Genomic DNA, 12,758 nt, shown 5'->3' with positions numbered 1-12,758 from the left:
GTCCGGCCTCACTGATGCTCTCTTGGCTGAATGGGAGGAAACCGCCGCAGGCTTGTTCCAAACTCCAGCGAAAAGCCTGGCCCGAGGGGTGGAGGCTGTTAGGGCAGAAAAGGGGGGACCGGCTCCATATTAATGCCCAGATTTGATATCCAGGGGTCTGGAATGAGAATTTCAGCAAGAACATATTGATGTAAAGTTCGGCTGTCCACAAACCTTTGGCTATGTAGTGCAGATATGTGTGTGTGTGTGTGTGTGTGTGTGTGTGTGTGAGTGTGTGAGAGAGAGTGAAAGAAGTTGGGTAGGTGCATGCATTTGAGTGTGATGTGTGTATATGGGTGAATGTGTGTGTGCACACGCACAGGTGTGTGTGAATGTGTTTCATATTTATGCTTGTGTATGTTTGTGTTTGTTTTCTGTTTGTGAATGCGCCGTGTGCGCGTGTGCGTGTGAACGAGCGTGGTGGTATTTGCGCTGGTGTGTGCGTGTTTGGCCGAGTGTAGTGTGTGTTAGGGTGTGTGTTGGTTTGTGAGTGGAGTGTTGCGTGATATCAGGGTTGTCCAGAGCTGCAACATTCTTCAGGGTCAGGTGGTTTGACGACAGCTCAGGTGAATCAAAGAGAGAATATCTTAGACCTTGAACTCAAACGACACACCCTGGACGTAAACACACACTTTCTCTTGCTCCAGTACTACTGTCAGTTGACATGAGGGAGTACACACACACACACACACACACACACACACACACGGGCCACACAGTATGTGAGCAGTTCAACATATGCAGGATACTAACGGGTGACTGACGGGCTGTTTCCATTCTCAGGCCTTGCCAGAGAGACGGGGTGGACGGGCGGACACAGCAGGAGGGGTGGAGCGAGCTGCTGCGCTGACGTAGCTTTTACATGTTCATATCCTGACGTCTGCTGTCAGCCACCTCACAAGGAAGTCACCTGCCCAGCCGTGGGCGAGGAAGGAAGGGTGACTGACCGATCTGCCATACCCGGAGGGGACCCCCCCCCGGCTCCGTTCGAGGAAACTAAGCGTAAGTATGAACACGCACAAAGCGTAACACAAAACCTCTTCTTGATCTGGAAACCCAAGTGGAGGCCGTGGTTACAAACTGGATTTTTATGTCTGTATAAAAGGTGTCTCTAATGTTTGCTGTTATAGTGAATATATTGCGTTGCAAAGCAGCTGTTGTGTACGTAACGGCTCGTTCCCATCTGCTTCTGTGCAGATGGGTTTGCAACAAAAACTGAAAACCCTTTTTTTTTTTTAAAGGCGCAACATAGATATGTGACGCGTAAGCAGGGGCGCCCCCAAGGGGTGGCCAGGGGTGGCCAGGGCCACCCTGATACTATCCCTGGCCCCCCCGCTGGCCCCCCCCAGCCACGAGTCGCATATGCAGAATATGCTGCTATCTGATATTTTACATTAGGGGCTGTTCATTTAAATCAATAATGTATATTTTTCTTACCTCTCATATTGACAGTTTTCCACTAGCCTATACAGTAACACTACAACAGCAGCATAGAATTCCCCAAATCCAGTCATGGCTTTTGGTTTTGGAGTGCCACCCCAAGATTTTCAGTGGCCCCATTTGCCCCCCCCCCATGAAACATTTCTGGGGGCGCCACTGCGTGTAAGTTGGGAAATATAGGCGGGCAACGGTCAGAATGGCTTCTAACAAATTTTTCTCTGTTGATATTTTGTAATTAACTTTCATTTCCACATGACGTCATCGGGGCTCTTTGAACGCTCCCGCGGGCCTCTGCACGCTGTGGAAAGCGTTGAAAAGGCATTTTATGCTTGGCAAAGTGGGTTATGGTCCTTATCCAAACACTGTTTCAGCATTGGTAACGGTCTGTGTCACGTTGTTTCTGCTCGACTTCGTGAAAGACTTGGACCCGCCGTGTTTGCCTTCAGATGTGAGGGGACTTCTTCTCAGCAAACCTCCAAAAAGAGTTTAAAACAGAAGCTACCATGCAAGCCAAGCGTGGGTCCAGCGAGCGGTGCTAATAGGTGAATTAGGGACCCCCCCCCCCGTGCGCGGGGGGGGGGTCCCTCCATAAGAGAAAAACCTGACATTTGAAGAGTTTTCTTGTAGGCCATACTTGAGCTCCCCCCCCCCCCACAACATCATAATTTAGCAGAAAATGTGGTTTCATTTGTTTTTTCATCGTAATAATCTTTTAACGTGGGGCATCTGGGTAGCGGAGCGGTCCATTCCGTTGCCTACCAACACGGGGATCGCCGGTTCGAATCCCCGGCGTTACCCCCGTCTTGGTCGGGCGTCCCTACAGACACAATTGGCCGTGTCTGCGGGTAGGAAGCCGGATGTGGGTAAGTGTCCTGGTCGCTGCACTAGCGCCTCCTCTGGTCAGTCAGGGCGCTTGTTCGGAGGGGGGGATAGCATGAGCCTCCCACGGGCTACGTCCCCCTGGTGAAACTCCTCACTGTCAGGTGAAAAGAAGCGGCTGGCGACCTCTACATGTATCGGAGGAGGCATGTGGTAGCCCGCACCGCAGGAGGCGTCGCTAACCGCTCGACTAAAGGGTCCGACCCGCCAGCCAGCGGCCAGCGTGTCTTCTTATCCATGCGCGTTACAATACTCTTCAGGAACAACCAATAGCTGACCTCCACCTCATTCAGCACCAATCACATTGGTCTGTGCAGATTCAAAACCAACCAACCAACCCACACTGGTTAATATTCTGCGTTGGGAACGCCACACTTCCCCTTCCAGAACATTTTCCCGTGCAACAATTCAACAAACTTCCCTTGTTTTTCACTTCCAGAAAATGGCGTGCTCGGGTAACTTCTTGCCAGAGAAACAGTTCCAGTGTCCTCTCTGTCTGCAAGTGTTGGTCGACCCCGTCACCACTCCCTGCGGACACACCTTCTGCAAGGCCTGTATCCAAAGTGCCTGGGACAGCAGTGAGGTCTACCAGTGTGCCACCTGCGAGAGGTCTTTCTCCCCGCGGCCCGAGCTTAACGTCAGCGTTGCCTTCAAAGAGCTCGCCGACCTGTTTAGGACGATGGCCGTCGGCTCGTCGGCGACAGCCGCCCAACCCGGCGAGGTGGTGTGCGACATGTGCACGGGGATGCCTGTGGAGCGCAAAGCCCTCAAGTCCTGCCTGTTGTGTCTGGTCTCGTACTGCGAAGCCCACCTGGAGCCTCACCGAAGGGTCCCGGCGTTGAGGGTCCACGCGCTGATCGAGCCGGTGTTGAACCTGGGGGACCGGGTGTGTGAGAGACATGGGTGCCTGCTGGAGGTGTTCTGCAGAGACGAGCAGATATGTGTGTGCCGCTTTTGCTCCGAGACGGAGCACAAGGGACACAGTGGCGTCACGTTAGAGGAGGCGAGTCGAGAGAGGAAGGTACAGAGAGTCGTGTGTGTGTCTATGTATATGTGTGTGTGTGTGTCTGATCAAACATGTTTTATTTCTGTCTGCCTGCTCCTTTGTCTGCCTGTGTCCTGCATGTCTACAATATATGTCTACCTGCCTTTCTGTCTGCCACTTCTCCTGGATCTCCTCCTTGCCATAGTGGAGAAGCTTGCGTGTACCAATGATCCCAAGAGCGATGCCATCCGGAGCTTGGGTCCTGGTAGGGTCACCCAAGGTGGAAAGGTCAATGGGGTGGTTCCAGATGAAGTGAAATCCAACAAAAACCTCAACGGTGGAACTGGTGGAAGATGTCTCCAGGTCACAACGGCAGTGAAGGCGGATGAAGGCTGCAACAGAGGGTGGTCCCCAGTCATCTTGGTTCTCCATGGGAATGGACTCTTGCCACCCCCTGCCAAGGACCGTGTGGTGACTGCAGGCACGTCAGCTACGCCACGTAAAAAGCTGTCATGCACAGGCGTCCTCCCATTATGCGGCTCCAGGATCGGCCTCCAAACCCACCTGAGGTCCCAGAGGGAGGACAGTCATACTCGACCCCGAGTGACCGCCGATGATGATGTCTGCCAATGAGCAAGTGTAAAATATATGTGCCCACTTCTGTTTTTTGTCTACCTCTCTGTCTGCATGTCCTGCGTCTGTCTCTCTGTCCTTCCGTTTGTCTGTCTGTCTTTCTGCCTTTCTACCACTGCAATATTTGTCTATGTAATTTTCTGTCTGTCTGTAAAATATGTCTTTTCATATAGTCCTCTGTTAGTGAACAATAATGATCTAACTTGAGAAGGGCAGCCTTACTATTTTGCCTGTTATATCAGAAATCTGGCCTTTTAAGATTATTGTAACACTTGCTGTAAAACCATTCTGGTTCAACCTATCGGCTAAAAGTCTGAAATGCAAATTAATAATGTAAATCTGTTTTATTCGCTGAATACTTTTTCTCAAACCAGGGATAAGTGTAGAGATGGGGAGAGTCATCAGTTGTCAACACATCAATTTCTGCTTGTTTGCTTTAGGTGCAAATGAAGAAGACTGAGGCTGAATTCGAGCGGATGATCCAGGAAAGACTGGAGAAAGTGGAGGAGATCAAACGGTCGGTGGCGCTCAGCCGAGTAAGTCTCCTGATAGAAATGAGGGCAACCGTCAAACAGCCGTTCTCGCTTGTCGAGACAGTCCGGATGCACAAACCGAACCTGGCAGAGATGGAATGAGCAGTGGGGCATTTCTCAAGTAAACAGACGCCTCATTTAAAATACGTTAAAGAGACCGACACTTGGCGTGGCGGTCTATTCTGTTGTCTACCAACAAGGGGCTCGCCGGTTCGAATCCCCGTGCTACCTCTGGCTTGGTTGGGCATCCCTACAGACATATTTGGCCGTGTCTGCAGGTGGGAAGCCGGATGTGGGTATGTGTCCTGGTCGCTGCACTAGCACCTCCTCTGGTCAGTCGGGGCGTCTGTTTGGGGGGGACGGGGAACTGGGGGGGAAGAGCATGATCCTCCCATGAGCTACGTCCCCCTGGGGAAACTTCTCACTGTCAGGTGAGAAGAAGTGGCTGGCGACTCCACATGTATCGGAGGAGACGTGGTAGTCTGCAGCCCTCCCTGGATCAGCAGAGGGGGTGGAGCAGCAACCGGGAGGGCTCGGAAGAGTGGGGTAATTGGCCAGATGCAATTGGGGAGAAAAGGAGGGGGGGCTATATACAGCATGGGACAAAATATAAATTTATGATGGCAAGACATGTCACATTGTTTGAACCCCAGACATTGTATTCAAGACTATCTCACTTGACTGATTTGCCATAGCGATAAAAAATGTTTTTTTTTAAAATGCATGTATATGAGAGGTCATCATGACAAAGTTTCCTCATTCTAGTTGTTAAGTCCTCTTCGATACTCACTCAGAGGAGCTCAGAGGAGGAGAGAGAGACGAGCGATCGTCTCTTTATGTCGGTGATGCGCAGCGTGGAGACGAGGCAGGCCGAGGTCAACGCCGACATGGAGGAGAAGCTGAGGGCCACCGAACGGAGGGCCCAGGATCTCCTGCAGGAGCTGGAGCAGGAGATTAACGACCTACAGAGGAGAAATGCCCAACTGGGACAGCTGGAGCACACCGACGACCACCTCCACGTCCTACAGGTCTGGATCAGGCGTAGACGAAGATGAAGTTATGTGCTGTGATTCATTTATATCTAGTATTTAACCTCTTTAGTTCAGGGGTGTGAATAAATACAAGTCTGAATAGACTTGCGGCTTGACCCTTCCTCAAGTGAGGTGTTTGTGCCCATGGGCCTCTGAGTAGTTAATCCAAGTGAGAACTTAACTAGTATCTTAAATCACTACAGTTCAGGCTAAGCATATGGGCTGTGAGGGCAAAAAGCATCCATTACACCTGACCCAGGTAATCTTTCAATAATATTGTACTGGGTTGAAATTTGGATATTGTCCTGCTGCAATACACAATTTTGTCTAAAAAATTTAAAAAAAAATCTATCAACTAAAATTCATCGCAAAATAAGGTCTGAAATATTGTTTGAAGATATCCTTTACGTTACCAAATATTTGAACGTGACGAACTTTAGTTTGATTCTCAATTTGATATTTTATGCATATGTCAGCAGATATCATGATATATATCATTATTGTGTAGTAATAGTTTCCCATATCACCCAGTACTGTGCTATATAATGCTTGTGTGTATGGGGGGAAAGGGGTAAAGAGGTGTAGTTAGGTTGAAAAAAACGTTCTCTGTCTGAAGACCAGAAAGGTCTAAAACATGCGAATATGCAAGAAATATACAAACAAAGATATATATACAGGTCTGGGACATAATTGACCTGGGTAGACAATTGAAAAATATCTATACGGGCGTCCGGGTAGCCCAGCGGTCTATTCTGTTGCCTACCAGCACGGGGATCGCCGGTTCAAAGCCCCATGTTGCCGCTGGCTTGGTCGGGCGTCCCCACAGACATAAGTGGCCATGTCTGCAGGTGGGAAGCCAGATGTGGGTACATATATGTCCTGGTCTAGGTGCCTCCTCTGGTTGGATCCCCCTCCCCCCAAAAAAGACAAATATCTGTACAGCCTGTAGCTACACCGACTATACAATATGTGGAAGCTAGGTGTATGCAGTTAAAGCTTGGTGAAAGTAAGTGTTGACAGTAAATATTAGAAAGGACATATTGCATTGTACAATCTGTAGCCTATCCATAAAGTACATACAGACGGATGACAAATGAAAGGAAAACCCAACATAAAGTGTCTTAGTAAGGTGCTGATCCACCACCAGTCTCCAGAACAGCTTCAGTCGTCTTTGCCATAGATTCTACAAGTCCCTGAACTCTACTGGAGGGATGGACACCATTCTTCCAGAAGATATTCCCTCATTTGGTGTTCTGATGATGGTGGTGATGGGGAGCACTGTCTTAACAGGTCGGTCTAAAATCTCCCATAGGTGTTCAATTGGGTTGAGATCTGGTGACAGTGAAGGCCATAGCATATGATTTACATCATGTTCATCCTCATCAAACCATTCAGTGACCCCTCGTGCCCAGTGGATGGGGGCATTGTCATCCTGGAAGAGACCACTCCCATCAGGATAGAGATGTCTCATCATAGGATAAAGGTGATCACTCAGAATAACTTTGTATTGATTTACGGTGACCCTTCCCTCTAAGGGGACACGTGGACCCAAACCATGCCAGGGAAATGCCCCCCACAGCATAACAGAGTCCCCGGACCCCCCCTCACTGTAGGGGTCAAGCATTCAGGTTTTTCCTTTAATTTGTCACCCGTCTGTATCTAAATGCATGTGCACATCTCTACCACATCTTGTCTGTATCATTGTAATTAATGTTCCTGCTTGTGTATGCTCCGTGGTAGACATACAACACTCTTAGTTCACTTCCACCCACTAAAGACTGGTCTGAGTTCAGCGTCCATTCAGATGTCTGTGTTGGGACCTTAAGGAACGCGATCTCTCAGCTGGACGCCATGTTGAAGAGTGAACTGGACGCACTGAAAAAACAAGGTAGGGTTCATTTTCAACTGATGATGTTTTGTTCAGTTTAGAAATACTAGTGTTACTAAAACTAGTAATGCTGCTAGGGCCTCCTATCCCTGTGGATGTCAGTCAGTGTATTGTAATAATATGAGTTAAATCAGCTGTTCCACTTGCTTCTTTTTTTTTCTCCCCAATTGTATCTGGCCAATTACCCCACTTTTCCAAGCCGTCCCGGTCGCTGACCCACCCCCTCTGCCGATCCGGGGAGGGCTGCAGACTACCACATGCCTCCTCGGATACATGTGGAGTCGCCAGCCGCTTCTTTTCACCTGACAGTAAGGAGTTTCACCAGGGGGACGTAGCATGGGAGGATCATGCTATTCCCCCCAGTTCCCCCTCCCCCTCGAACAGGCGCCCCGACCGACCAGAGGAGGCGCTAGTGCAGCGACCAGGACGCATACCCACATCTGGCTTCCCACCCGCAGACGCGGCAAGGTTGCGTTTGTAGGGACGCCCGACCAAGCCGGAGGTACCATGGGGATTCGATCCAGCGATCCCCGTGTTGGTAGGCAACAGAATAGACCACTTCCTGATAGGGATGGGCAAACACAGCATTATTGATGATTGGGCCAAGATCAGATCTGAACCACCCGTACTGAAAATGTATGATATGGAATTATGGTACTGCAAAGAGCTGACTTAAAATGTCCACTATATTCATATGGTAACTTTTGCTCAGCAGTGTACCTACTATGGTGTGTAAAACGCTAATGCTATTTACTCTTAGTCAGCCTGGGTTTCCTGTTCTTTTCGATACTGATGTTGGAATGTTTTATCCTCAGCCACAAGTGTTTTTGCCGTTTTGAATGAAAAACCTTTCCATATATAAGCGTTGAGAATAAAGCTTGGTGTTTTCCTTCATTTCTGTTTGTATGACAGAGTTGAAGAGGATGCAGAAATATGCAGGTATTATCTCACTGTGAACATGTGAATGTCCCTTTCACTCTCAAGATCAAATTCATTTTCACCCATTCATTCATTTATTCCAGTCATTCAGTGAGTTACTCTCTTTAATGCCATTTAGATTCTGTGACAGTACTCACTTTCCCATTTATTATTATTATTATCATCATTATTATATTATCAACAGTAATTGTATTAGTATTTTTATGTGTTGTATTTGTAGTAATAGTAGTCATGTTATCTCCACAGTCGATGTGGTCTTGGACCCGGACACTGCCCATCCCAACATTGTCCTGTCAGCCGACGGGAAGCAGGCAAGTCGGGGTGACCTGCTGCACGTCCTCCCTGACAACCCCCAGCGCTTTGACCCCGTCCTCTGCGTTCTGGGCAAGAAGGGCTTCCTGTCTGGAAGGTTCTACTTCCAGGTCAGCTGATTGATATTTCAATATTTTGATATCTCTAAGTATCATAACTTCCTCTTGAAATCACAAATTAATGTAATCCTGGAGTGTTGCATTTCCCAGCATGCTCTGGTGCACAGTGAATGTAAAGTTTTGTATGTCGTTCTTTTACCTAAGTAAATAGCCCTCATTGTTGGAGGTATTTATATGGGTGAGTGTTGAGGTTTTTGTTAATGTCCTGCTGTTAGCATTTAGTTATTTTGGTGTTTCGGTTAATCTAATTGTCAAACCATTAGAGTGCTGGGCTCGGGCATGATCTCCTCCCCATCCCCTCTTGTTTGCTGTGAAGTAGTACTCTGATGGGTAGTTGGTGTAATGTCAAAAATGCTGGCAAGGCATTTACCATCCATCTCGAATAGAGCGGCCCAGTCACGATCTTGCTTTGTAGGGCAGAATTTACCCCAGGGATGGCGGGTGTTCACACGGCAAAGTCTTCCACTGGAAAAAAAGAAGAAAAAACTCTCCCCATAGAAAAACTGCGGTTATTTGCTATGAATCAAAAGCTGTCTTATGGTGGCACTCCTATGAGTTTTGAAGCAATACTTAACTCCCCGGAGCAAAGTCACTAAATAAATGGCTGGCGGCTATGACGTCACCCTATCGGCCAGTTACAGTCACACGCCGGACAGTTTGGCTCTCAGTAGCAATAGCTTCCTTGTGAGTAAGTTTCAAAATGTGTGCTTTTAAAAGGCCATTTAACTCGGAATAAAAAGATGGGTCGGTGGGTTTTACCCTGTGAATACCAGACATATTTGAGCGACTCTGTTTTCTTTCCCCATACAAACAGTGGGGATTAGGACAGTGAACTCTCCGCCATCTTGTGACTACCATACATATGACACTACAAAAAACAAACAAAACAACAAAACATCACGCTGGCCATGCTGTTATTCTTGTGTTTTGTGTTGCACTGTCACTCTAATCTCTTTTTTAAAACATCAAACTAGGTGGAAGTTGGGACAAAGACATTCTGGGACCTGGGCGTGGTCAGAGAGTCCATAAACAGGAAGGGGATGATCACTTCCACCCCGGAGAACGGCTATTGGACGGTGAGGCTGAGGAGCGGGGACGAGTACCGCGCTCTGGAATCTCCCTCGATCCTCCTCCATCTCAGGGAGAAGCCACGCACGGTGGGTGTGTCGGTGGACTACGAGGAGGGGACCGTATCGTTCTTCAACGTGGAAACCCAGTCTCACATTTACTCCTTCACCGGCTGCTCCTTCGCCGGGAGGCTCTTCCCGTTCCTCAGCCCGAGTGTGAGTGACGACGGCAGGAACGCAGCCCCGTTGGTCATCGCACCCGTCAGTCATGAGGTGGATTCATAAGGGACACGCCCTCAGCTACACGCTTTAAAGCTGTTGGGAAGGATTTGCTGTGTGTAAAACTGACAGGGTGCTGTATTGTAAACACGGGCGGTGTGAAAATGAAGTGTACCTCAAGGAAACTGTAAATTAACCAAACCTGGGCTTCTAGGCCAGCAGTTCTCAACCCCGGTCCTTGGGACCCTCGCAGTGCTGGTTCCCTACTCCTCCAGTAACGTTCACCTGTTGTTGCAGTTCTAAAACCTCCCTGGTCAGATTTCTGTCATACCTGACCGAACAGAAAACCACTGGGTGGTCCTGAGATTCACAGTTAGAGCTGATGTTCCTGGCAAAATGAATACAGAAATGTTGGCACTGATAACATTTTATTTTGAATGATAAATGTTCAACCCCCGTCATCTGAAATGCAAGATGAATTCAACCATTGTTTAATGTTCTGTACAGCGGACGTGTGAAAGCCACTAATTTGCTGCCATTGTGTTGCACTGGGCATTCAGATGTCTTCAGGTTTCACTTGGACAAGACACAAGCATATTTACGGTGTTGGTTCTCTTTTTGTGGGCCTTTATTCCACATGACCTGTATTAAAAAGACTGAAATACTGACCCTTTGAATGAGATGCCTCGGTCAATGTTGATATGGTGGGGGTTTTTTTTTATGGTGGCTGGTTACACAAGAACCCAGTATTTTTTGTTTTAAATTATGAATGTGTCCAAAGATGATGTCTTTTTTAGACATTACCAAAAACAAACACAAAAACAACGAAAAACAAATTCGTCGTTCCAGACAGATCAGATTTCCACGTGGTTTGGATTCTGAGAGGAAGATGCTTTCTGAACGGTCCAAGGACGACGACGCTGTGGTGTGTAGACTCGCTAGCCCGCGGCTAACGGGTCGGAACCTGTAGTCGACTGGTTAACGTCGTCGCCCGTGGTGCGGGAGATGCGGGTTCGCGTCCCGGCTGCGGCGGCTCCCGGCTGCCCCCCTGAATTCGCTTCATTGGTGTCAGAAGTGGGATGGCGAGGACATCGAAAGTGCGTGCGCCCAGAGGCGTGACGGAGGGGGTAGTGGTACGACCACGGATAACTAGACTTGCCAACAGGTCAGATCCTTTAGTAGACCGGTTAACGTCGTCGCCCGTGGTGCGGGAGATGCGGGTTCGCGTCCCGGCTGCCCCTCGAATTCGCTACAGTAGCACAACCAGTTCTGTGAGAAACGGTGTCCCTTTGTGTTTGACAATGACCATCACCTGATACTACTACTGTACTTCCGGCTGCTCCCGTTAGGGGGCGCCACAGCGGATCATCCGTTTCCATCTCTTCCCTTCCTCTGTCACACCAGCCTCCTGCATGTCCTCCCTCACCACATCCATAAACCTCCTCTTTGGCCTTCCTCGTTTCCTCTTCCCTGGCAGCCCAATAATCAGCATCCTTCCCCCAGTACACCCATCATCTCACACCAGACCATCACCTGATAATGGACCTCTTCCTCCTCCTCCTCTTCTTCCTGTTATTGTTGATTTACTACTGAATATGCACCAAGTAAGTCCATTTTATTTGTATAGCCCATCATGTCAACAGGTTTTTAATTCCTACTGTAAAAAATGGTGACTGAGTCGATAAAGTATCCGTCTTTGCTTTAAAGTTTAAGATAAATACAAAAGCCTGCTTGCTTGGTGTCCGGACACCGGCCTTTACCGATCATAACCTGAAAGTGGTCTTTTCTGCTTGACGTGACGTGATGCAGTTGCTACATGCACGTGACGTGACTGACAGAGAATTCTGACATTGCAAATAATAAAACACACAACGCCGAGCACTATAATCCTCATTTTAATGCCGCTAACTGTGATTTAATTCACGCACAGATCTGTTCCCCTTCTCTTCTTCTTATCGGCCATATCATCTGTACCACCTTGCTGAAGAGCACGCCAGCCGGTTCAAGTCCCAGGGCTCCTGCAGGAAGACGTACACTGACTGACCTTGCCCCGGGGTCTCACCAGGGCCTGGATCGGTATGTACAGGCTGGGGGCGGGGGCGGTCCAACGCAGATGATCACAAAGAAGGAGACGCCCCCCGCAGAAAGAGGCCGAGCTGAGAGCCCGGTGCACCAGAGTCTGCAACGACCCAGGCCTGTTTGTCTGCTACAACGGTGAGAACATAACACACACTGGCGTCGCAACGCTTGACAAACTGCTGATTCCAGTTAACAAGCAAAAGCAGAAATCAAGGTGTTGCAAACTAGCCATAGAAATGCGTGTCACATGGTGAAACACACACACACACATACACACATACACACACACACACTTAGACAGGAATCCTGCCCTTCAGAAAATGCACATGACCACACACACACACACACCCACACACACACACACACACACACACACGTATTAGAACTTGGTGGTGACATTTATAGCGGCACAATGAACTAGACCATTATATTTTGCTTTAAGATCCTTTTCTTTTGTTTTCATTCTGAAACACCAACAACATCATGACCAGTTTTCCTTGCGTGGCTCCTACTAATTAGAGGAGAATGTTTTTGAAATTCCAGTAGACGCATACTTTTTTTTTTTGTTTCCCCCTTTTCATTCTGTGCAGCTTAA

The 12,758-nt window shown here is 48.4% G+C and overlaps 1 protein-coding gene across 1 annotated transcript; it reads left to right on the top strand.

Moving 5' to 3' along the window:
- Positions 1–971: 971 nt before the first annotated feature.
- LOC130130424 (E3 ubiquitin-protein ligase TRIM39-like) lies at positions 972–10,747 on the top strand. Its single transcript, XM_056300130.1, has 8 exons — positions 972–1,041; positions 2,798–3,379; positions 4,417–4,512; positions 5,304–5,537; positions 7,281–7,428; positions 8,341–8,367; positions 8,614–8,789; positions 9,773–10,747. The coding sequence occupies exons 2-8, from the start codon at positions 2,801–2,803 to the stop codon at positions 10,148–10,150; spliced, it is 1,638 nt and encodes a 545-aa protein (XP_056156105.1). The 5' UTR covers positions 972–1,041; positions 2,798–2,800; the 3' UTR covers positions 10,151–10,747.
- Positions 10,748–12,758: the final 2,011 nt, after the last annotated feature.

The sequence above is a fragment of the Lampris incognitus genome, chromosome 20, assembly GCF_029633865.1.
Source record: "Lampris incognitus isolate fLamInc1 chromosome 20, fLamInc1.hap2, whole genome shotgun sequence".
Classification (NCBI taxonomy): Eukaryota; Metazoa; Chordata; class Actinopteri; order Lampriformes; family Lampridae; genus Lampris; species Lampris incognitus.
Note: the sequence above shows the minus strand (reverse complement) of the source record. Positions and strands in the feature narration are given on the sequence as shown.